This window comes from Benincasa hispida, chromosome 10, assembly GCF_027475165.1.
Source record: "Benincasa hispida cultivar pf3 chromosome 10, pf3_genome.v1.1, whole genome shotgun sequence".
In the NCBI taxonomy this organism is placed as follows: domain Eukaryota; kingdom Viridiplantae; phylum Streptophyta; class Magnoliopsida; order Cucurbitales; family Cucurbitaceae; genus Benincasa; species Benincasa hispida.
In genome coordinates, this window is record NC_143487.1 from 62,297,257 (window position 1) to 62,324,972 (window position 27,716).

At 34.9% G+C, this 27,716-nt stretch overlaps 1 protein-coding gene across 1 annotated transcript; it reads left to right on the forward strand.

Annotated features, from left to right (window-relative positions):
• Window positions 1-217: 217 nt before the first annotated feature.
• Window positions 218-3,849, forward strand: LOC120089176 (terpene synthase 10-like). The gene is made up of 7 exons (XM_039046588.2): window positions 218-474; window positions 845-1,112; window positions 1,437-1,815; window positions 2,003-2,221; window positions 2,710-2,848; window positions 2,953-3,198; window positions 3,340-3,849. Exons 1-7 carry the CDS (start codon window positions 265-267, stop codon window positions 3,664-3,666), a joined length of 1,788 nt encoding a protein of 595 aa, XP_038902516.1. The 5' UTR covers window positions 218-264; the 3' UTR covers window positions 3,667-3,849.
• The last annotated feature ends 23,867 nt before the right edge of the window (window positions 3,850-27,716 follow it).

Genomic DNA, 27,716 nt, shown 5'->3' on the forward strand with positions numbered 1-27,716 from the left:
ACGAAATAAATGACTAAAATCAGAAAGTGCAAAAAAACTACTAAAGTACTAGATACACCGCATTTATAAAGAAATAATTCTTTAGTAAAAGTAGACGGGACCATAATATGATTATTTAATGCAATCCACTATGGAAGAACAAATCAGTGTTTGGATCATCTATATATATTTTAGGTTGTTTTTCCTATGAAATATAAGTTATCAAATCAACCAAGTTTGAGTTCAAATATCATCAACACACAACTCTTCATTTCTTCTTTGTCAATGGCTCTTCACCCATTTTTCACTTCTTTTCATATGAGTTGTTTCATCGAACGAGTCTCGTTTAATCTCAACCCTTCATATGTTCCTCGGACCATTAAAATAATCGGTGCTGCTAGGATGTGTGACCAGACCATTATACGACGGACAGGAAATTACCAACCTCCTATTTGGAAACATGAGTTCATTCAATCATTAAGAAGTAAATTTACGGTATGAATGATGGAATTCTTTAGAATTGATTAGTTACTTTGTTTGTTTAGAGTTTGTTTGATAATGATTTTGTTTTTCCTTTTTTTTTTTTTTTTTTTGAAATTTATGTTTGATTCCTCTCAATTTTTAAATATAAATTTCTCCTTTGTTTAAAAAATACTTAAATTTTTAGTCAAATTCTAAAAGGAAAACAGGATTTTGAAAACTATTATTATTATTTTTATTATTATTAGTTTTCAAAACTTAGCAGGATGTTTTTCAAATATTACGGGTGAAATTTAAAAACTTCGTTTTCAAAAATAAAAGATCAATTTAAATTTAATTTTTTAAAGAATTGGGAATTACTTGTGGACATGTATGTTGTGTCCAGGAAGAAACATATGTTGGATGGTTCAAGTTGAAGGGAGAGGTAAAGGTCATCATGGACAAAGTAATCGGTGATTCTCTAAAGCAACTAGAGCTCATTGATATCTTACAACGACTTGGCATCTCATACCATTTTGAGAATGAGATTAAGGATGTGTTGAAAACAATATACGAGAAGAGCTATGAAAATGATGATTGGAAAAACAATAATCTCTATGCAACATCACTTGAATTTAGACTTTTAAGGCAACATGGATTCAATCTTTCGCAAGGTATACATTCTTTCTCAAACAATTATTTTTCTTTTGTCTAATAAAAGTTATATATATATATATATATATATATTTGCTAACATCGGTTATATAGTTTTGTTTTTGGATTCTACTTAAAAAGTTGGACATTGGTCCCTAATCTTAAATCATAACTAATGAAAAATGTTAATTCACTTCTCATATATTACATTGAATGTCGAATCCATTTGACACGTGAAAATGTATGCATGTGAAAATTTCATATGTACACTATGGTCATGTTGCATGTATTAGATAATATGCATAATTTTTAATATTTAACAAATATTTGTATTTTACTGGCAGATGTTTTTAATAACTTCTTCACAGATGAGATGAAAAGTTTCAACCCACACTTGTACGACGATTTAAGTGGAATGTTAGGTTTATATGAAGCTTCATTTTTATGTATAGAAGGTGAGAACATTTTAGAGAAGGCAAAACATTTTACAATAAAGCATTTAGAAAAATACATGAGATCATGCAAGGATGAAAATGAAGCAGCCATTATTAGACATGCGTTGGAACTTCCCTTACATTGGAGAATGCCAAGATTGGAGACAAGATGGTTCATTGATATCTACGAGAAAAAAGTGGACATGAATCCTATGCTTCTTGAATTTGCTAAACTTGATTTCAATAGGGTCCAATCTATCCACCAACGGGATTTGAAATATGCATCAAGGTAACACTAAATTTATCATTTACACAACCGAAATATAATGAAATATGACATAAATTTTAACGAGTTAAAATTAATATTAATTAAAAATGAAATGAAATTAGAGGAACGGGCCAAATAGCATACGACAAAATTTGTTTATATCAATATTTTTACAAACTTAACATGCATTGTTGTGTAATGAACACAGTTGGTGGAGGAGCACTGGACTTGGTGAAAAGTTGAGCTTTGCAAGAGATAGATTGACGGAAAATTTCTTTTGGACAGTTGGGGTTGGATTTGAACCTGAGCTCTCATATTTTAGAAGAATGACCACAAAAGTTAATGCATTAATAACAACAATAGATGATGTTTATGATGTCTATGGCACATTAGATGAACTCCAACTCTTTACCGATGCAGTAGAGAGGTAAGTTGTAACATCCCGAGCTTCGAGTCGTTACAATAATTCTATAACATATGGACAAGTTTAAGTTGTGTATGCTCACTTTTTTGTTCTCTCTAAGAATAAAATGCATATTATTTTGTTTTCAAAATTCGTTTGTTGCATAGAGGGAGAAAAATGTCTGGTCTCCAATCTTTCCAAAAACAAATAATTTAATTCTTTAAACTTTACTTTATAAAAATTTAGTTGTTGAATTTTAATAAGTTTTAGTCTTGTAGATCGATAAAATTGATCAAGAACTATACGTGATTATAAACTACAAACATCTCTTATTTTAAAAAAAAAAAATTGACACTTAATTTTAATGAAATTTTTTAGGTTAAGAATTAAATTTTTATAAATTTGATCAAGGAACTAAATCCTTATAGTAGAATGAAAAAATTGTTTTTTTTCTCCAATTTGAATCTAAAAAATTTATTAATATTTAATTTTGTTCAAAATTGTGATTTCAGGTGGGATGTTGCTGCAGTGGACCAACTTCCTGACTATATGAAAATATGTTTTCTTGCTCTTCACAATTCGGTTAATGAGATGGGTTTTGATGTACTAAGAGACAAAGGAATCAATGTTATCCAATACCTTAAGAAAGCAGTATGAAGTTAATTTATGTTAAACTTTTTAAAATTTTCATCCGATTGACATTATTATTCCAAATCATAATTATCTGATTTAATATTCTAATTTAATTTTTACAGTGGATAGATTTGTGCAAAACTTATATGTTGGAAGCAAAGTGGTATCACACTGGTTATAAACCAACATTGGAAGAATATCTAGATAATGGATGGATTTCAATATCAGGACCTGTTATATTAGTTCATGCATATGTTTTTGTGACATCTCCAACAATCAAAGATATGGAGAGTTTCAAACAATATATTGACGTGATTCGTTGGTCATCGACAATTTTGCGACTTGCTGATGATCTAGGAACATCTTCGGTACGTGGAATATATGTCTGATATCTCTTCTTTTACGTGACAAAAAGTATATCTTCAAGTTAATGACTAAATTACCTTCTATTCATTTTTACATTTTGAAAATTTCGTTACTAATATAGTCCTATTATGGATTTCGTTCAGGATGAATTAAAAAGAGGGGATGTTCCAAAATCAATACAATGTTACATGAATGATACAGGTGCATCAGAGAATAAAGCACGTGAACATATAAAACATTTGATTGTTGAGGCATGGAAGAAGCTAAATAAGGTTGAAGTCGAGAATTCTATCTTCCCCCAAGTATTCATTGAGAGAGCTAAAAATCTTGCCAGAATGGCCCAATGCATGTATCAGTATGGTGATGGACATGGCATAGGACACCAAGAAACAAAAGTTCGTGTAATGTCTCTACTTATTCAACCGTTTTACATTCGTTCATATAGTGAAAAATTGCCTAATTTTATTTAAACGTAGGCAAATACCAAATTTATTTGAGTAGAAAATGATGTCTCGTAATAAGAATTATGTATAAGTTATTATAAACGTTCTTGAGGATGGAAAACAAACTTTATTAGTTTATCGTCCATAAGACCTAAAGCATGTATGTAAGCCAAAATTAATAAGAATATGCAATTATTTAAATTTATAAAATGAAATTGGTCAAATCTTTTGTAATAGAACCTTTTATATATATATATATATGTTGTTATTGAGTCTATAAATTACATTTGTAAGGTCTAAATCCAATAAACTAAGATTCATGGCTATTATATAGATACTTGAACTTTATGTAGAGACATAAAGATGAATCAAGTTCGAGTAAATAGTCAAAACAGTTTATAGTATATGAATAAGGTTGGATGTCTTATTCTAGTAACACTATCGGATGCGGTCCACTCTGTAGTTGTTACAAGTTGTTGTAAAGGTGCTACAAACGAAGTGATCCAGATTCGTTCATGTATTGACATGGGGAGTGGGGGCACCATATGCAATGAGTTTGCATAAGATTAGACCAAGAAATAAGTCACTCTTACTTTACAATGTTGTTTACTGTTTAAGACTGACTATTTCGTTTAGATGACCTAGCTAACTCGATTTTAATCCTGAACTAACTATGAACTCTTGTTTATTCAAGATTATCCTTAGATTTGCATAGGTGAGGGTTGGCTCAATAGCGCCGACTCAATAAGCCTCCCATTTCAGGGGTAAGACCGAATAGATAGCTGGTGACATAGAGTGTAATAAGAAATTCACGCCTACCCGATTTAGGGATAGAAGAAAAGTTGTTCTCTTAAATACTGAATCCAGGTCTTGAATAAGGGACCTCACCCTCTCATTAGCTCGAGAGAGATCTGGGTTAGTGATTAGATCACAAACCAATTGTTCATTAGAGGATTAGTGAAACTTAATGAGCAAGATGTAATATCGGGGGTAAAACAACATTTGAACCAACCGTGATTACGAACAACTTATGAAGGGTCGACTTACTAATTAAGGTTAAAATCAAGTGGACACAAATATATTTACAGTAAGGAGAGTGCAACTATCGAGTTATAGTGGTGTGACTTGATAGTTAACATATACTGATTAATTTGGTCTAAAAAGTTTTTAGCCAATTAATCTTAAATCGTTAGAGCTCATGATCTGTCGGTCCATAAGATCCCTCTATTACCTCGTAAAACATGAACACCCTCAATTAATAAATTGAGTAAATTTGGAATGATATCAATTTGAAGTGTTCAAATTGAATTTCAAATTGAAATTAGGGTTTGAATTTGAATAAGTTCAAATTCAAATTAGGGTTTGTATAATTATATTTGATATAATTAATTAATGTTTAATTTATTGAAATTAAACAAAATTGGAGAGTTTATAATATTTATATATTGATTTAAATATTAATTAAATGAATAAGATTCATGTTTAAAATTTTATGTGCAAATAATTTAATATTTGATATTAAATTATTTAATTAATTAAAAATAAAATTAATTTTCAATTTCAATTCAATTTAAGAAATTTAATTTTGATTTTTTAGATTTAATTAATTATGAATTAATTAAATCAAATTTTAGTTAATTTTGATATTAATTAAAATTTGAAATTGAAAAATATAAAAACTTGGTTTTGATTGGAGTTTTCCCACATTTACACCAAGTAGGAGGTGTTCCTCCCAAATTGACACACAAATCTCACTTCTTCATGAAATTGTTGCGGGCATTAAGTTGAATTTTAATGCTTGCATGCACTTGTTGAATAAAAGCTCTAAATTTAGAGATTGGATGAGAGAATTTCTGAGTTCTTTAGAAGACTGCTGCAGAAATTCATCTTCACCAAAAAATCCACACAAACACCCTTCACAAATTCACTCTAATTGGAATTTCACTACTCAAATTCAAGGCTGAGAATAGTAGAGAAGATATCTTGGTGGTTCACTGCTGAATTGGAGCTGGAATCACTTGAAGAGCAGCTTGAAGTTTGGAGAATTCATCAAAGGTATGTTGTTAAGAAACCCTCTTCTTAAATTTCTGTTTAAGCATGCTTGTAGAACTCAAATTAAATGTAATTAAAGTGCTTATTGATTCTGTTTGCTCCCGTTGCATGCTTGTATATCTTAACAATTGGTATTAGAGCGTGATTTGATGGATGTTTTTTCATAAACTGTATGAAAATGGTGAACAAATATGGTTTTTATGTATTTTGGCATTTGAATCGTTTCAATTATGTTGTAACTCTTGTAATTGGCTCTTATTTGATGGGTCTTAATGTGTGTTGAAATTAGGTTATAATTAAAGAAAGAAGTGAAGAAGGTCGAGAAACAGGAACTGAAAATTCAAATCACTACTATAAACTCGATGCTCGATGGAATACTCGATAGCATTCTCGATAGTATTTCATGAAATACTCGATGCACGATGCCATACTCGATGGTACTCGATGGATTTACTCAATGGTATTTCATGAAATACTTGATGCACGATGTCATACTCAATGGTACTTTATGAAATACTCGATGCGCGATGTCATACTCGATGGTACTCGATGCCACTCGATGGTATTTAGTGAAATACTCGATGCGCGATGCCATACTCGATGCTTGATGGTACTCAATAGTTTTGCCCCATTTTGAGCACTAGAGGTCCGATTCGAGAGGTTCGGGTCCGATTCAAGGCAGTTCGAGCGATCCAGAAACTTTTTGAAGCCGGTTTTTGCTGTTTTTTGTTATAATTAGGCTTTTGTTTGCTTGATAATGCCAACACTAAAATCATATTAGTCGTTGTTTAATTATTTATACATGTGGTGTATGTTATAATTAAATAAATCTTGTATGTACATAAAGTATGTCATGTAGATTTAAAATCCCACCATAGGAAGCATGTTACATGCATTGAAAGTATATTATAAAATGTTATAATATATAGTATGCATATATAGGGTTTCAAATGTTTTAATATAAATGTTATATTAAATATTGAATGCCTTTGATGTATGTTGTGGATGGTTAGCATGTCTAAAATTTTGTAAGTTGTTATAAAATTGCGTTAGACGTTTAAAATCCATAACAAAGATAGTTGCATGCTCGCGTAGGTTAACCACTTGTTTTAATAATTAAAATAGGTCAAAATCTTGTAAAATGTGGTTACAAACTCAACCGGTATATAATTCTTTCTAAGGCTGGAGGTACTTAAGTTGACGATCTGCAGAACACCTCCTACCTAGAGATTATGGTGGAATAATTGAGCGTTGTTAACCAGTTCTATAGGCAATACGTGAGCGATATGAGGTTTTAAAGCTGGTTTATCACCTAAACAACGTAGGTTAAATCTAAATATAAACGTTATACTCTGATAAACACCTAGACTTAGGTTGTTTAATTATCCAAAAAAACCTAAGTAAAAATATACCCAAACAGATAATAGGATACTTCAGTGGGAGTTTAATAGCATATATGATATGTTATTTGAACACTTTAGTGGGAGTATATTAAAATGCTTCAGTGAGAAATTAATAACGTATACGATATGTTATTTTTAGCTCTCGTGTCGCTAAGAGTCATCGAGATTCATGCTTCACATCATGTCAATTATGAACCTCGACTATGTAGGAATGATATATCACGCATTAGAAGACTACAAAATCAATAAGAAGTTACTACAATTAATTTGAGTTTTAAGCATGTTGTACATATGATATTCAAAAGAGGGTTTTAAACACATATTACCTTTGAAGAATTATCCAAAAAATCAATTGAAAAAACACCAAGATCTCGCTTGAATAACCGAGAGGACTACCACCGAGATGTTCTCTATTATGTTCAAGCTGGAATGTGTGGTGGAAATACTTGAACAAGTTGAGTTGATGAGGAACGAGAGCATGATTATCAATGTAGAACTTTTCTATCTTTTTTTCAATCTCTCTTTGATCTTCATGTATGGAGCATCAAATATATAGGTAAAAACCATGCAAAAGTATCAGGTTGCATATTGGGCAACTCTAGCTTGAAGATTACCAATGAAATTTGGTGATTCTTCAATAAATATAGTTAGTTGATTTTTCCCAAAATATGGAAAATCCACTAACTAAAAATATTTTCAAAAAACATTGTTTTTTTAGATTAGTTTTATAAAATTAATTCAAAATAATTAATCAGATAAAGCTATATTTTAATTTAAATATTAATCTAATATCTAAATACTAAATTAATACAGCATCACCAGTAAATCAATTTTATATTTAAATCATAATTTAAATATTAATTGATTTTTTAATTTCGTTTAATTTCAATTAAAATAAACGTTTATAATTGTATCATATACAATCAATTGAAAAACCCTAAAATTCATACATCAATACTCTATTGGTTATTCCAATTTAATGAGCAAGAAGAGGGACCTAATGGACCTACAGATCATGAGCTCCGACGATCTGTAATTAATTTATTAAAATTCTTTAATCGAATTAATTACTATTCGTTAACTATCAAAACACACTACTATAGCTCGATAGTTGCACTCTCCTTACTGTAGATATATTTCTATCAATATAAACCATAATCAGTAAGTCGATCCTTCATAGGTCATTCGTAGGATCAAGATTACCATTTTACCCCTGTGAATATATCTTGTTCCTTAAGTTCCCACTGACCCTCTAATGAACAATTTGATTCATAATAGTTATGAATCAAGTCCTTTCTTTATCATGAGAAGGCGGGGCCCCGATTGTTCAAGACCTAAAATCAATACTTAAGAGAACAGCCTATCTGCTAATCCTAAAGTGGGTAGGAGTGAATTCCATCTTGCAGGGTATGTCTCCAACTATTCATCCGGTCTTATCCCCAAAATGGAAGGCTTATTGAGCAGTGTTGTTGGACTACTCTCACCCATGAAGATCAAAGGATAATCCAAATAAACAGGAGTTCATAGCTAGCTCAGGATTAAGATCGAGTTATCCTAGGTTACTTAAATATGAAATAGTCAGTTCTAACAGTAAACGGTCGTTGTAAAGAAAAGTGACTATTTCGTGGTCTAGTCTATATGCAAACTCATTGCATAGGATGCCCCCAATCACATGTCTCTACATGAATGATCTATGGATCACATCATTTGTATTACCTACAAAATGGGTTGCATCCAATAGTGTTATCAAGATGAGATACCCAATTTCATCCATATACTTATTAGACCATTTAGGCTATATACTATTAACTTGATCATGTTTATGTCACCACATAAAGTTAAAGTATTCATACTATAGCCATGGATATGTTTATTGGATTTTCATAATAGAATGCAAAATCAACAACTTTATTGAATTAAATACTCAATATATTTGATTGAAAAATAGAATGTTTAACACGAACTGCAAGTTCTAGGACATTCACAATAATCTCCCACCTGGACTAAAATTTCAGTGAGAACAAATATATACAATACAACGTTGAGAAACATAAAGGAAAAATACAATGAACTAAGGCATTTTTAGTACCATAAATATTCTCCCACTTGCCCTAGATTACGTTGCTCGGAGTCCTAGTCCAACCAGGTGGCCCTCGAACACTTTAGCCAAGAAGGCCTTTGTAAATGGATTAGTAAGGTTGTCTTCAGAGGGTATCTTCATGAAGATCACGTCTCCTCGGTCTACTATCTCTCTGATGATATGGTACTTTCTCTCAATATATTTTCCATGTTTGTGACTCCTTTGTTCTTTCGAGTTGGCAACAACACTACTATTGTCACAATATAATGTGATAGGTAGGTGCATATTTAGAACTACTTCCAAATCAGCCATGAATTTGCATAACCATACTGCTTCTTTAGCAGCTTCACATGCGGCCACATATTCTACTTCCATTGTGGAGTCAGCGATACAACTTTTCTTAATACTTCTCCAAACTATAGCTCCTCCATTTAGAGTGAAAACTAATCCTGAAGTAGATTTCCTTGAATCTACGTCAGTCTGGAAATCAGAATCAATGTATCCTATAAGGATCAAATCCTTAGGTCTATACACAAGCATATAGTCCTTCGTTCTCCGTAGATATTAAGGGTGTTTTTTACAGCAGTCCAATAACTGTGTCCTGGATTGGATTGGAATCTGCTGACGATTCCAGCTACAAAGCATATGTCAAGGCATGTACACAACATTGCGTACATCAAGCTCCTAAGTGCAGATGCATATGAAATTTTTGTGATTTCCTCAACATCTTGAGGTGGCTTAGAACACTGTTCCTTTGACAAATGAATTCCATGTCTAAAAGGTAACAAACCTCTTTTGGAATTGTGCATAGTATATCTTGAAAACATCTTGTCAATATAAGATGTCTGAGATAGTGCTAGGGTTCTATTTGTTCGGTTTCGAAAGATCTGTATTCCTAGAACGTATTGAGCATCACTTAAATCTTTCATTTGGAATTGTTTTGCTAACCATCTCTTTACGTCAGCAAGGAAGCTTGTCTCATTCCCAATGAGCAAGATATCATCAACATAAAGAACTAAGAATGCTATAGTCTTGTTGGCAATCTTCTTGTACACACAAGGTTCATCAAAATTCTATTCAAAGCCATAAGATTTGATTGCAATATCAAATCTTATATTCTAGGATCTTGAAGCTTGTTTTAACCCATAAATGGATCTTTTAAGCTTACAGACTTTCTGCTTCTGTCCTTGTTCGATGACCCCTTCTGGTTGAGATATAAAAATACTTTCATCAAGATAGTCGTTCAGAAAAACTTTTTTGACATCCATTTGCCATATTTCATAGTTATAATATGTTGTAATGGATAGTATTATTCTAATTGATTTTATCATGGTAACAGGAGAAAAAGTTTCTTCATAATCAACCCCTTCTCTTTGGGTAAAACCTTTTGCCACGAGTCTGCCTTTATAGGATTGCACCTTGTCAGTTTGGTCTCGTTTTCTCTTGTAGATCCTTTTGCAACCTATAGGTTTAACCCCATGTGGTTGATCTACAAGTTCCCAGATAGAGTTGAAGTACATGGACTCCATTTCAACGTCCATGGCTTTTATCCACTGTTCGCTGTCAACATCTTCCATTGCCTTTTCTAAAGGTTAATGGATCTTCTAATTCATCATCATGTATGAAGTTTTGAGTTTCTGTTAAACCCATATAGCGTTCAGGTTGTTGAATATCCCTCCCACTACGTCAAGGCATACTCAATTCTTGAGACGAATGTGACGGGACAACAACAGTTGTTAATGGACCAGCTTTATCAACAACTCTTGTTGGTGTTTCTGTATCATATTTGGTCATTTCTTGCAATATTAGTTTACTACGTGGTAGATGATTTTTTATATGATCTTCTTCTTGAAGGAAATCGATCATGAGGATTTCCATGAGCAGCGGAAAGATCATTCCAAATTACAATCATGTATAGATATTACCATTACAGTCATAAAAAAAACACATGGTTATGCATTCATTACAGAAATTACAGCATGATACAACAAAAATCAAGGAGAAATCTACACACATTTGTAGACTCGTCTCCACGCTCTTGGATCACGAATGCTCGAACACAACAATCTCAAACGCTCATCCAACATGACCATTACACTACACGAACACCGTACACACGAACTCAGCAATTGCCTTGGTCACGAACACCCCAACAGCATGAACGGCCTCCACAGAACCTCGACGGTGTCAAGTTGAGTATGACACCACCAAGAAGGCTACATTGGTATTCTCAGTGTGAGAATCCAGAGGGTGGGCTCTGTGTGGACTTGGTTTGAGGCAAAAGATGGAGAAACAAAGATCGTGTAAACGATTGAGCAAGTGGGAGAAGGTTGAACCTATCGTATAGGTTGATGCCCAATCGTCTAGCAAAAGCTAAGCGATCATCTAGCAAAAGCTAAGCGATCGTTTAACTCATCGCTTAGCTACGTGTTTGTCGCCTATAAACACTACACGATCATTTAGCTCGCTCCAAGTTGCCGCTTAGTAAATTCTATTTACTTGACAACTTTTGTGAGATGCTTTTTCTGAGAGAAAAAATCTCAAAATCAATTTTGCCAAAACTTACTAAAATTAGGAAAACAATTTTCCTTTTATCTCATGGTTACCATAAAACTACCAATAACCTCTCACTCAATTGGTTATTAGAGAAAAAGAATTAATTATCCAATAATTAATATTATTATAAATATAAATGATAACTAACTTACTATAATATATTCATAACCTATAGTTTAAATATTTCATCTCATGAAACATACAAACCATAGTTCTTTTTCTATTCCATGGTACTTAATGTAAATTCTATTTACATTAATCCTCTACTAGATGTATCTCATACACCATATCGATCATATCATATATAATCGAATTACCTCTTGTCAATTTGAACATTTCAAATTAACACCAAGAACTAATCCTCAACTGAATCCATTGAGCTACCAAGGGGATCTTATGGGCCTATAGCTCGAAGCTCCAATGGTACATGAATAACTGACTAAACTCTTTAGTCACAAGATCCACCATCCATTAACTGCTAGACACCCCACTAAAGACCGACAGTTGAACTCTCCTTACCACAGATATATTATGTGTCCATCTTAACCAATCAGCAATGCGACAACCCTTCACAGATCGCTCGTAAGTATAGCTCGGCCATTAACCGTTATGCCCTTGTAGTTACATATAACTCCTTAAGTACCACTGATCCCTCTAATGAACATAAGTCATAGTCCTACTATGACTGAGTCCTCTCTTCCAAAGAGAAGTTGTGGCCACTATGTTCAAGCCCCGGAATCAGCCCTTAAGAGACCAATCTCTCTACTTATCCCTACTCCGGGAAAGGAGTAAATTCCATTTTGTGGATTCAGTTCCCAGCTCCCATATCAGACAAGTCCCTAAAAACGTAGGCATGTTGAATTGGCAATCTGGCCACTCTCACCCATAATAATCAAAGAACCGCTATCAAAAGCAGGAGTTCCCAAAAACCTTAGGATTGAGGTTGTGTCACCTATGGTCGTTTAGGTGAGATGTAAATCTCTAGTATCAACTGCGTTATATACAAAGTCTACTCATCTCGTGGTCTAGTCTTATACAAACTCTTTGTATATGATACCCCCGCTCACGCATCTCCACATAAATGGTCAAGATCTATCATTTGTAGTAGTTTACAACACTTGCAAACCTCTACAAAGTGGGTCGTATCCGTAGTGTCACCAGGATCAGGTATCCAACCTTAATGCTTATACTATAGACCTATTTAGGTTATCACTTAAGGCATGATCCACTTATATATCACATATACATGCTTAAGTTTACATAAGATAACCAATGAGCTTTGTTTATTGGATATGAGTAAATGCCAGAATGAAATAAAAGTTATTTTATTCATCAAAAAATGTGTATCATTAGAAAGAACGAGACTCCAGGAGAATTAGGATACCAATCCCAACAATCTCCCACTTGTCCTAATGACTCGAGAGACTAATGTACAATATAATAAAAACATGTACAATATACAATAAACTAGGGGATACCTCAGTATCATCTCCCACTTGCCCCAGACAAGATGTCGCATGTTCTGCAGACTCAGACTCTTCAGGTGACCCTTGAACACTTTAGCTATGAGGGCCTTTGTAAAGGGATCAGCAACTTTGTGCTCCGATGCGATCTTCATGACTATCACATCACCGCGATGCACAATCTCCCTAATCAAGTGATATTTCCGTTCGATGTGCTTACCCCGATGATGACTCTGAGGCTCCTTCGACTTTCCCACAACCCCGCTGTTATCACAATAAAGAGTAATAGACAAATCCATATTTGGAACAACTTTCAAATCTGAAAGGAATCTCCTTAGCCAAACAGCCTCCTTAGCTACTTCACAAGCGGCTATGTATTCGGCTTCCATAGTGGAGTCTGCGATGCATCCTTGCTTGATGCTTTGCCACACTACAATCCCTCCATTCAGAGTGAACACTGACCCCGATGTTGATTTGCGAGAATCTCTATCGGTCTGAAAGTCAGATCTGTATATCCTGTAAGGATCAGATCCTTATCTCCATACATGAGCATGTAGTCCCTCATTCTCTAAAGATACTTAAAGATTGTCTTGACAGCCGTCCAGTGATCAAATCCTGGATTGGACTGATACCGACTGACAATCCCTACTGCATAGCAAATGTCGGGTCTGGTACACAACATTACATACATCAAGCTTCCTACAATAGAAGCATAGGGAATCCGTCTTATTTCCTCAACCTCTTGAGGTGTCTTAAGACATTGATCCTTAGACAAAATGATTCCATTCCTAAAGGGTAATAAACCACTCTTAGAATCCTACATCCTGTACCTGATCAATATTTGATCAATGTATGATGCCTAAGACAGGGCTAACTGTTTGTTCTTATGATCCCGAATGATCTACATCCCTAAAATGTATTGTGCCTCACCGAAATCTTTCATTTAAAATTGGGCAGCTAGCCAATTTTTAATGTCAATCAGATGCCCTACATCATTCCCAATGAGTAGGATATCATCCACATACAGGAAAGTTACCGAGTTGTTGATGATCTTCTTGTAAACACATGGCTCATCAACGTTCTGATCAAAGCCAAACGACTTGACAACAGTGTCAAATCTGATGTTCCAAGATCTAGATGCTTGTTTAAGCCCATAAATGGAACTATTACACTTGCAAACTCTTTGCTCTTGATCTGGAACTATGCACCCCTCCGGTTGAGTCATATAAATGGTCTCCTCAAGATTACCATTAAAAAAGACAGTTTTGACATCCATTTGCCATATTTCATAATCATAAAATGTGGCTATGGACAGGAGAATCTAGATAGACTTGAGCATGACAACAAGTGAAAAAGTTTCCTCATAGTCAACTCCCTCAACCTAAGTATAACCCTTTGCCACGAGTCTAGCCTTAAAGGTTTGCACCTTTCCATCTACACCTCTCTTTCGCTTATAGATCCACTTACACCCAATAAGTCTTACCCCATCAGGTGGATCAACAAGCTCCTAGACGTTATAGAAGTACATAGACTCCATTTCTTGGATCATGGCTTTAACCCATTCATCTTTGCCAACATCTTCCAATGCTTTCTTAAAAGACAACGAATCCTCGACTCCATCATTCATAGTGACGTTTTGGGCTTCAGTCAAACCCATGTAGCGATTCAGTGGGTTCATAACCCTCCTACTACGTCGAGGCAGTATCAACTCTTAAGCTTGTTGACTAGACGTTTCGACCTCAACAACTCTTGTTGATCTATTGACCTGTTCAACAACTCTTGTTGAACCCTCAACAGCCTCAGTCTTACTAGAGATCTCACGTAAAACGAGCTTACTTTGTTGTTTATGATCCTTCATGTGGTTTTCTTCCAAGAAGATAGCATTAGAAACAAACACTTTGTTCTCACTCGGATCATAGAAGTATCCATCTCTCGTTTCCTTGGGGTACCTTACAAAGAGGTAAACCTTCGAACGCGGTTCCAACTTCTTTGGGTTAGCCACTAGCATATGTGTCGGACAGCCCCAAATCCTGAAATGGAGTAAACTACCTTTATGGCCTCTACACAACTCAAAAGTGTTTTAGAAACAATTTTCGAGGGAATGTTGTTTAGGATATAACATGCAGTCTCCACCACAAAACCCTAAAACGAGTCTGAAAGATGAGCATAACTCATCATAGACCGAACCATGTACAACAAGGTTTTTGTTTTTCTTTTCAAATATACCATTCTACTAAGGTGTACCAGGGGGCTAATAGTTGGACTCAATCCCATGTTCTATCATATAGTTCTGGAATTGGAGGTCCATATACTCTCCACCACAATCAGATCATAGTGTTTTTATCTTCTTACCTAACAAGTTTTCAACTTCAGCCTTATATTCCTTGAACTTGTCAAGAGCTTCAGACTTACGTTGCATTAGGTAGAGATACCCGAACCTTGAAGAATTATCTATGAAAGAGATGAAATATTCATGCCCAACCCGAGCTCTAACATTCATCGGACCACAGAGGTTCGAATGTATAAGCTCCAAGGCTTCCTTAGCTCTGTAACCTTTTCTAGTAAAAGGTCGTTTGGCCATCTTGCCTTCAAAGCATGATTCACATACTGGCAAAGAGTTTTCTTCTAAACTCTTTATAAGTCCACTTTTCACAAACTTCTCAATCCGATTGAGGTTGATGTGACCTAACCTCAGATGCCAAAGATAGGCATTTTTCCTAGGAGAAACATTTGGTCTTTTAGTTGTTGTTGTCGTACTAAACATTTCAATGTTAAACAAGGCTTTTATGACTAACGCCCTTAGTACATATAAGTTACTTTCCATTGAACCATAACCAATCTCCATTCCATTCTTGAAAATAAACACATTATTCTTAGAAAAGAAGATGGTATACTCTTGATCAATGAGACAAGAAACCGAGATTAAGTTCCTCTTAATATGAGGAAGTACAAAAAACATTATCCAGTAACAAATAACGTTTCTTGTCAACAAATAACTTTAGCCTGCCTACAGCAACAGCTGAAACAACCTCACCAGTACTGACTCGAAGAGTCATCTCTCACTATGGCAACGTTTTTTAGGAATTGAATCCTTGGTAAGAGGAACTAACATAATTGGTAGCACCCAAATCTAAGATCTAAGCAGAATCATCATTCTCTACCAGACACGTCTCCAAGACCAATAAATCAGATTTACTGTCTTGTCTCTTCTTTTGAGAGTAGTGGGATCAGTGTCAAAACAACTAACAATACTGGTTTTGTCATTCATCCTTTTATGCTCGAAAAGTAAAAACTGACGTTCAAATAAATTTTGCAGTGAATCCATGATCTCGTGTGCAATGATCATGTTCTCAACCTGCTTGGCCAAAACATCAGGTATGTTAGCCAAAATGTAAAGTCGGGCCAACGAATTAGCCTTCATTCATATCTCATATGCATTGCGAACAATGGTGCATCAAAGGTCCGGACTTGAGGACACTCCTCAACTATGAAAAATACGAGGTCGTTTGTCACGAAATACGTTTCACACAATTATTTCCACTGTATGTAGTCGGTCATATTTAGAACACTAAACGGAAATACTAACGAGTTGCTGAAAAGAAAAACACATTGACCTGCGTTAGGTTTTAAGCAAATACCCGTTGTAAAACAAAACAACAATCAATAAGGTTTTAGCAAAACTAATATGAACCCCATGTGACATCTAGTTTCGCAATGACGCTTCAAAGGTTTAGGACAAAAGCCGCCAAAGGGAAGTCACTTATCCCTCCTCTGAATTGAGAAGTTCTCAACCAGTCATTAATACCAGAACAACTCTTGCTTCTATAACCGTAAGTGTGACCCACCATTTTAGGCCCTAAAGGTCTTCCCCAAAAAGCCAATTCGAAGGGAAAAAAATCTGATTGGGGCAAAACCTAAAGCGACCTATCCATTTCTGAAGTTCACTTTGATCTTGACCAACTGCACAAAACCCATTCAAAGGGGGACGCTCCAAGGCGACACGAGGGAATACAGAATGATCTCACGATGTGAATCAATGACAAAGACCATAGGACGTGTTGACACATACCCTTCACCCACTTACTATAAATACTCTCTTTGTTCACCTTGATATTGACTCATGCAAACACCATCCGAAGGGGGATACTCCTAGGGCACCACGAGGCCAAGGATTTTAACTAGGGTTTAGTTTACTTAGAAAAAATATGGCTAAGGATTTTAACTAAGTGACTTTTAGGATTTCCCAAGAGTAACTTTTACCTTGGATAGTGAAACAACTTTGATCATCATTCATTAAACTCTTTAACGGAGTCTTTGACCAAAATGTCACATGCTTGTTGAAAATCTATCTAATTCACCTTTCCAAGTAGGTTCCCAGGTAGGGGTGTTACATTTCCATCAACTTAAAAACCCCAGCCTAGCTAGAACCCGCCTTAGACAAAAGGCCCCTTATAGATTAATTTAAAACAAATTTAATCTTTTATGCCAATTAATTTAATCCTATTAAACCGATTTTAAAAGATTAATCTAGATTACTAAACTCTTTAGAACCACTTGAACTTAGGTCTATCTCAATCCAATTTTAAACCCCTTTTAAGAAAAAAAAAAAAAACTTGAATTCATCTGCAACTCTTTCTTATTGATTTTAGGTTTAATTTCCTTTATGACACTTATAAATGGAAAAACCACCACAATGCGAAGCTAACACATGCAAGACATTCATAACGATTATAAATAGCCTAAGTGTCATGCTCAATGCATTGTTCATTCATTGCTACTTCTTTTATAAAACACTTATACAAAACAGCAATGAAACAAGCAAAACATGCTTCCATTCACCCTTAGACTATAACACTTATAATAAAAGGATGATGCATGATAATGTTCACTCATGCAAAATATAACTCTTATATTTCATGATGCATGCATATGCTTTCAAGTAATTTCTTCATGCTCAATTATAACATTTATAATACATGATGCATGAATTATTGCATAATCTAAGGTGGGTTTTAAACTATATGTCAAATACTTTGGCATATAAGCACCATACATCACATGTATAAAAAATAAATGTTGACGAATCGGGTAAAATTGCCTTAAAAACACAAAATTAAAGTTAACTATTATAAAGACAAGAAGTCTCTGGTTCAAACAGGCGAACCAGGTCTTGAGCCGTCCAGGCGAAGCAACGCGTCTCCAACCATCGTGTACTAAACTCCCCGCGATCGTCTACACGATAAAACAAACAGTTTGCTCTATCGCTTACCAATGCTCCCAAAGCTAAACGATCGTTTAGCAAATACTACATGATCGTGTACCTTTTACTAAGCGATGAAGCCTGAGGTACGCGGTCGCTTAGCGCGCTCAACACAATGGCTGCCTTCCGCGATTGCCTAAACAACTACGATGCGTCAAAACATCATCACCTAAATGATGACTTAGCTAGCGCCACCATATCGTATACGCCCGATCGTGTAGGTAGTAACTAAGCGATGAGGCTTGCTAACTACACGATTTTCTATCGCGTGCCTTTTACTAAACGATGAGCATCACATGCTCCCACTACGATCGTCGGCCTCCAGCGCCTACGTGAATGGGAAATCAACGCTATGCGATAGAGTAAATGATTTACCTCATCGCTTAGCATTAGTTAAACAATCGTTTAGTAAATACAACATGATCGTATAGAATAATCTACATGATTGCTTAGTTAAATCCCAACAATCGTTTACCTAAGGCTACACGATAAAACCAACACTTGGTCTTTTTCTTCGTTGAGAACTAAATCTCCATGCATCGAAACTTCAACACGAACAACTGGACTAACTCAAACTCTTTGAATTACAGACTCGATTGCAAGTTAATTACGCCCAAAAACAAAGAGGCCCTTACAAATTAACACTTTGTAATTGAAAAAAGCATTAACTAAAGGCAATTAAACCTGAAACATTCATCAACTCCATCCACAAATGCACTTAACAATTAAACACAAATACAGAAACCCACCAACACTGTAAAATGAAGTTCAAAACAGACTTGTAATTTGAAATATTAGAACAACCTGGCTCTGATACCAATTAAAGGAAATATATCATGAGGATCTCTATGAGCAGCGGAAAGATCATTCCAAATTACAATCATGTATGACTATTACCACTACAGTTATAAACAGAAACACGCGGTTATGCATTCATTACAGAAATTGCAGCATGATACAACAAAAATCAAGGAGAAATCTACACACATTTGTAAGACTCTTCTCCACGCTCCTGGATCACGAACGCTCGAACACAGCAACCTCGAACGCTCGTCCAACACGTCCGCTACACTGCACAAACACCGCATACACAAACTCAGCAATCGCTTCAGTCACGAACACCCCAACAGCACGAACAGCCTCCACAGAACCTCAACGGTGTCGAGTTGAGTATGACACCACTAAGAAGGCTACCTTGGTATTCTCGGTGTGAGAATCCAGAGGGTGGGCTCTGTGTGGACTTGGTTTGAGGTAGAAGATGGAGGAAACAACAATCGTGTAAATGATTGAGCAAGTGGGAGAAGGCTGAACTTATCGTATAAGTTGATACCCAATCATTTAGCAAAAGCTAAGCAATCGTCTATTAAAAGATAAGTGATTGTTTAGCTCATCGCTTAGCTACGTGTCTATCGCCTACAAACATTACACGATTGCTTAGCTTGCTTCAAGTTGTCGCTTAGTAAATCCTATTTACTTGCAAACCTCTATAAAGCAGGTCATATTCGTAGTAGTCACCAGGATCAAGTATCCAACCTTAATCCTTATACTACAGACCTATTTAGATTATCACTTAAGGTATGATCCACTTGTATATCACATATACATGCTTAAGTTTATATAAGATAACCAAGGAGCTTTGTTTATTGGGTATGAGTAAATGCCATAATGAAATAACATTTATTTTATTCATCAAACAATGTGTATCATTAGAAACAACGAGACTCTGGAAGAATTAGGACACCAATCCCAACACTTTCAAGGATGTAGCATTTGTCGATACAAATACTTTGTCTTCTTGGGAATCATAGAACAATCATTCTTTTGTTTCTTTGGGGTATCCTACAAAAAGGCATAATTTTGAACGTGTTTTCAGTTTCTTAGTATTTTGTACCAATACATGTGCTGGACAACCCCAGATACAGAAATGACGTAAACTTGATTTGCATCATTTCCATAATTCATACGATGCTTCTAAAACACTTTTTGAAGGAACAACGTTTAGAATATATACAGCAGTCTGTACTGCAAACCCCCAAAAGGTTGAGGTAACTGAGCATAACTCATTGTTGATCAGACCATGTCTAACAAGGTTCGATTTCTCCTTTCTGCAACACAACTTTGTTGTGGTGTTCTGTGAGCTGAGATTGAATTCCATGATCTACTAGATAGTTCTGAAATTGTAAATCTATATACTATTCACCTCAATCAGATCGAATTGTTTTTATTCTTTTACTTAACAAATTTTTTGTCTCAATCTTAAATTATCTGAACTTTTCAAGAGTTTCAGACTTATGACTCATTAAGTAAATGTAGCCATATCTCGAGTAATCATCAATAAAACTAACGAAATATTGATAGCCTCCTCATGCTTTTACACTTATCGAACCACATAGGTCTGAATGTATAAATTCGAGAGTCTCTTTGGCACGAAGACCTTTGTCAGAAAAAGATCTTTTTGTCATTTTTCCCTCAAGACATGATTCCTATAGAGGTAAAGAACCATCTTCTAACTGACTTAGATGATCATTTTTTACTAATCTCTCAATTCTGTTGAGATTAATGTGACCAAATCTGAGGTCCCAAAGATAAGCGTTAGGAGAAATTTTCCGTTTTTCATTTTAAGTCTCAGCCGTTTTAAATATCTATATATTTAGAATGGTTTTTGCTTCAGTTGGTTTTAATATGTACAAGTTATTTTCGAGTCTTGTAGAACAAATATGAACACCTCTTGAAAAAAAAACACTTCATTAGTTTCCAAAGATATTTTATACATATTTTCTAGTAGACAGGAAATGGAGATTAAGTTTCTTTTTATCTTAGGTACATAATACACATTCCTAAGTAAGATAAAAGATTCTCCAAAAAATAGCTTGACATCTCCCATTGCATGAGCTAAAATGACTTCACTCGTTCCCACCTTGAAAGTCATTTCCTATTCAGAAAGTTCGCTCCAAGAACTAGTTTCCTGTAGAAAAGTGCAAACATGATTAGCGGCGCCTGAATCTAATATTCAGGTTAGGTGAGTGTGGACTCATAAATTGGTTCTCTAAGCATATATGGATATGGACAATGATGAATGTGAATCATACAAGCTCATGTTGCCATAAACTTGATGACTTGGAAAGATGGAGATGGAGTGTGGACGTTGTGTTATGCTTATTTACACTTTATGTGATACTACTTCTAGATGTATGCGTTATTAATGAAATGCTTGTAGTACGCTATGCGTTGTCACAAGTTTTCTTGCGCTGAAACCAAGTATATATCCAACGCAAGTTTCTTAGAGTAATCCGAGGTCGAACACAGGGATTGTTGTCGTTAATGCGTTACATTTGTGATATATGCGACCGGTATTTTTACAATTAATAAAGAGTGTGTTTGTATAGGAAATTAAATTGCGGTAAAATAAAATTGTGCAGAAAAACTAAAGTTGCGTTAATAAAATAAAGTGCGATGAAAAAAAAAACCTAAGCTAATGTGATACAAGATACAAGATACATGATATACATGATGCTGAGTTTGAGACTGACTGTGAAGTTTATACAAAGGATTGTGGTATGCGATGGCAAGTCTTTATGGATGAGTCAAAAATAGAAAGGATAACTAGTAAAAACATCGCAAGTTTATTAATTGCGTTAAAGATGTAACTAAGGTTCCGCTTTCCCTTGACGTACAGCTCTCGGTGATCAGTCGCGTTCCCACATCTCTATGGTGAAACAGGGATGAACGTGATGAACGCAAGGTTGCTTCCATCTCTAGAAGTACTTCTCGCTTTAGTTAGCACATTCTCCCAACCCTCTCTCGATAAGCGAAATGGCATCTTCACTTCTGCTCTCACAGATTAGGATGACGTCTAACATGCCTTAGCTAAACATAATTATTTCCTTATCACAGATTGATTTACTTGGTTAATTCTTACTAATTACCAAGGGATTAAGAAAACATCATGGAGAAAGTGAAACATGGATGAATGGAAATAGATAGAAAGATGATAATGGAAACGATCATAACAATTAATACAACGATGAAGCGTCTAATACATGGTGTGAATGATAGAGATTAAGAAGGTGAGTACAAGTGATGAAAGGAGATAGAAACAAATACAGAAGAGTGTCAAAGTCTTGACACAGATCTGGACGATGGTTTTGCTTGCCGACGTGTAAAATGGATGAATAGAAGAGCTTCCCTCTCAGGCTTGCTCATCTGGTAGAGGTGACCTTCGTACAGAGCTTCGACGGTGGGGATCGGAATGATTCTTTGCCCAGAGACTCACCTCTCGGCCTTGTCTCTTAATTCTTCTCGGATCTACTCTGATTTTTCGCTCAACCAGTCTCTCTCTCAGATCAGTATATACACTTTTCTTTGTATTCAAGAATATTTTTTCAATGGAATGGCCGGAGCTATTTATAGGCTAAGCTTTGACTCTCTGACTTGTGGTCCCCACTTTATTGTTAAGGCAGTTCCTGAAATGGTGGAGTGAATATTCCTTCTGTTACGCAACCAATCCCCTTCGAAATGCACAACGGTCAGCTGTACACGCGTTAGAATCCTCCGCAATTGCGTTTCTCTTTACAACTTCGATCGTTTGCCCACATGCGGTGTTATTTTTTATTACCGCATGCGGTTGAGATTGCGTTGATCACTTAGCTCTTCATCGATTTTCGCATGCACCGTCATTGTGTTGATCATCTGTTCAATCCTGACTGATGGGCGCAATGCGACGTAGATGCGTTGTCGTTTTATCTTTGAGCCATGAATGCATGTGGTGACTTGATCTCCTGCAAAACAGATATGAAATATCTTTTCTACCATCGCAATGGTGTCAGTGGGTGTATTGACGACAATTTATAATTCTCGCATTTCTTAGCTAATTTCGATACAATTGACGCAATTTTCCTTTCTTTTAGCCACAATATCTAAATAAAACAGTATAAATAACTTGTATTTCTACAAGTTATCAGTGAGTATTCTCCACTAGACATGTTTCAACTACTAGTAAATCTGATTTACCTTGTTTCACCTTTTCTGCTTTCTTTTCAGCCAAATACTTTCGGCAGTTACGCTTCCAGTGCCCATCCTCTCCGCAATGGAAACATTTTCCTTTGGGAGTTTTGTTTTTGTTTTTCTTAGCAGTGGTTTTCTTATTTCCTTTACCTTTTTTCTTCATTTGTACGACTTTTTCTTTTGAAGAAGAAGGAACAGAATTTTTGTTATCAGTGGGTCTTGTTCCAGACGATGACCCCTTAAAAAACTTCTTAGGTTTAGAAATAACATTTACTTCTTTCCCCTTAAGTTTTATTATAAACAGATATGTTTGTAACTCGTTCAACAATGTGGTCAAATTATAAGTAAGTTTGTTCATAATAACATTGGTTCTGAATGGCAGATAACTCTCCGGGAGAGATTCCAATATCATACTTACTTGACTTGTTTCATCTATCATCGCCCCATGAGCTTCAGCAACATTAAAATGGACCATCATATCGAGAACATATTCTCTGATATTGGTTCTATCTTTCATGCGAGTAATGTAGATATACTTAATGGCTTCATGTCGAATAGAGGATGACGGTTACCCGAACATCTTCTGAAGCGACGCCATTATCTCACGGGCGGTGGGCATTACCTCATGTTTCTTATTAAGTACATCAAATATACTTGCTAAGATGTAGGCCCGAGCTTTCTCATTAGCCCTTACTACCGATCATAGATGCCCCAAACATTTCGGTTCGCTATTGTACTGGGAACCGGAGGACGTTCCTCTATCAACAAAAACCTCAAATCATCCACATCTAATATTGTATTGATGTTGGATTTCCAGTTTGAATATCCTTCACCATTAAATTTATCGGAAGCTAGTAGTTGTATGATTGAATTCGACATTGCTGAAATAATTTAAACAAAGTCTATTAAACATTATGCATCTAAGTCCAATTTTAGCAAAATAATAAAGTACCCAATAAATCTTTATCTATTTGCAATGATACTTTAGTGATTTTAAATAGTTGCTACCGAGGGGCGGTCAATAATTCCTTCATTGAAGCAAGACAAATTCTTGACCAAATACTATATCAGAATAACTCTTTACTCCTATAGATCTTTTGGTTATCGTTTTCTGTCAAGATCTTTACTAACAATTAGTAATTCTTATAATTGTAAACTGCCATTTTCAGATCTTATAGAACGGTATGAATATGCCCCCAAAATGGAAGACAATACCCAAGACAGAACTATAAGACCCTATTCATTACTAAAGCTTGGGTTGTTCCGAATCCTATGTTACAACCCTCCGTGGGAATCGTCGTGGTTAACGACTAGCTAGTACCACCTAAAAACGATAGCAAGCATAACATAGGAATCTCACGGTTCAAACTAATGGAGAAGACCATAGGAAATATTGACACATTTTCTTCACCCACTTACTATGAACTACTTCCCCTATTCACCTTATTATTGACCCATGCAAACACTTTTCGAATGAAGAAGTCGCGGTAAAATCAAGACGAAGTCGAGCATGGATCTCACGGTGTGAACTCTTAAGGACGTGAGAGCTCATAACTATAGATCGAAATATATTGTTAATCTCCCACTAAAGTGTTCTATATGTTTGGGCATCTATTTACTTAGTTAAAATCAACTAACTTTTAAACAACCTAGGTCTATATCATTCTTATCCAAGTATAACATCTATATTTGGATATAGCCCTATGATGTCTAAGTGTTTAAACAAGTTTTAAACCTCACACCGCTCATGCACGCTCATAAAATCAGTTAACAATGCTCAATCTTTCGGTCATAATCCCCAGATAGAAGATGTTACGTAAACCGTCAACTTAAGTACCCCCCCTCCCCGCACCTCCCCCAGCCTTAGATAGGTTTATGAACCGGTTTGAGTTTGTAACCAAATTTTATAAGATAACAATCAATTTTAACGGTTAAAATTAGTTGTTAACCTAAATGAGCATGTTATATCTCTTTGTTATGGATTTTAAAGTATAATAAAATTTTATAACATCTTACAAACATTAGGCATGCTAAACATCCATAACATTCATCAAAGGCATTTCAATACAGCATTTATATTAAAAGAAAACCCTATTCATGCCTACTATATATTATAACAATTTATAACATACTTTCAATGCATGTAACATGCTTCCTATAGTGCGATTTTAAATCTGTATGGTATACTGTATGCATATATAAGATTTATTTAATTATAACATACATCGCATGCATAAACAACTAAACACATACTGATACGATTTTTAGTTTTGGTTTTGGCATTTTTAAGTAAACAAAACCTAAATATTACAAACCAGCAAGAAACAGCTTCAGAACCGCTTTTGGACCGCTCGAATCGCTCCAAACCGAACCCAAACAACTTAAACTCTACTAGAAAATTTGAACCGGCCTAGCAAAAACCATTTGAGGCCGAACCGGACAGAATCTCAAGAAAAATCGATCGAACCAGCTACTCTCACTAGCTCTTGCTAGTTCTGGTGTCGATTGGTTCAACTCTTGCTCAAATTCGATCTCTCGTTCCATGCTTCGAAATCTCACTTGAACTTAATTCAAAATCTCGTTCAACTCAATCTCTCGCTCGAAATTCCAAAAAAAAATATCGTTCGAACTGGAAATCTCGCTTAAACTTGATTCAAAATCTCGTTTGAACTTAAAATCTCACTCGAAAATTCCATCAGAATCTCGCTTGGAACGAAATCTCGCTTGTAAGAAACATCTCGCTCTCCCTGGAAAGGGAAATCTCGCTTGAACTTTAACAACAAGATTTAAGCAGAAGTTGATGAACTGGAAACTGCAACTCGACCTTCTTCACTTCTTTCGTCAATTACATCCTAATTTCAACTTCTAATGACTCCATATGAATTACAGACTCTTAAATACATATTAAGGCCCATCAAACAAGAGCCAATTACAAGAAAAAAAACGTAATTGAAAGGGTTTAAAACGCCAAAACACTAGAAAAACCATATTAGCATACTATTTCATGCAGTTCATGGAAAAACACCCACCAAACTCAAATTAACAATAGTTAAGCGCTTAAAGCATGCTCTGATACCAATTGTAGGAAGATATATCACGCATTGGAAGACTACAGAATCAATAAGCACTTAAACTACATTTAATTTGAGTTTTAAGTATGTTGTACATATGATATTCAAAAGAGGGTTTGAAACACATATTACCTTTGAAGAATCCTCCACAAAATCAGCTAGAAAAACACCAAGATCTCGCTAGAATCATCGAGTAGACTACCACCAAGATGTTCTTTATTATGCTCAAGCTAGAATGTGTGGTGGAAACACTTGAACAAGTTGAGTTGATGAGGAACGAGAGTAGAGTTATCAATGTAGAACTTTTCTATCTTTTTTTCAATCTCTCGTTGATCTTCATGCATGGAGCTTCAAATATATAAGTAAAAACTATGCAAAAGTATTAGGTTGCATGTTCGGCAGCTCCAGCTTGAAGATTAATAATGGAATTTGGTGATTCTTCAATAAATATAGTTAGTGGATTTTTCCCAAAATATGGAAAAATTCACTAACTAAAAATATTTTCAAAAAAACATTTTTTTTAAAATTAGTTTTATAAAATTAATTCAAAATAATTAATTAGATAAAACTAATTTTAAATTTAAATATTAATTTAATATCTAAATATTAAATTAATACAATCCCCAATAAATCAATTTTATATTTAAATCATAATTTAAATATTAATTGATTTTCCATTTTCGTTTAATTTCAATTAAAATAAACGTTTATAATTGTATCATATACAATTAATTGAAAAACCCTAAAATTCATACATCAATACTCGATTTGTTATTCCAATTTAATGAGCTAGTAGAGGGATCTAATGGACCTACAGATCATAAGCTTCGATGATCTGTAATTAATTCATTAAAACTCTTTAATCGAATTAATTACTATTTGTTAACTATCAAGACACACTACTATAGTTCGATAGTTGCACTCTGCTCACTGTAGATATATTTCTGTCCATATAAACTATAATCAGTAAGTCGATCCTTCACAGGTCGTTCGTAATCACAGCTGGGTCAAGATTACCATTTTACCCCTGTGAATACATCTCGTTCCTTAAGTTCCCACTGACCCTCTAATGAATAATTTGATTCATAATACTTATGAATCAAGTCCTTTCTCTATCATGAAAAGGCATAGCCCCGATTGTTCAAGACCTAAAACCAATACTTAAGAGAACAGCCTATCTGCTAACCC

Bases quoted from the DNA above. Each gene is read 5' to 3' on its own strand.
- LOC120089176 (XM_039046588.2), top strand. From the start codon at position 265: ATGGCTCTTCACCCATTTTTCACTTCTTTTCATATGAGTTGTTTCATC. The intron at 475-844 runs GTATGAATGATG...TGTTGTGTCCAG, and splicing joins CATTAAGAAGTAAATTTACG to GAAGAAACATATGTTGGATG. The intron at 2,222-2,709 runs GTAAGTTGTAAC...TTGTGATTTCAG, and splicing joins TTTACCGATGCAGTAGAGAG to GTGGGATGTTGCTGCAGTGG.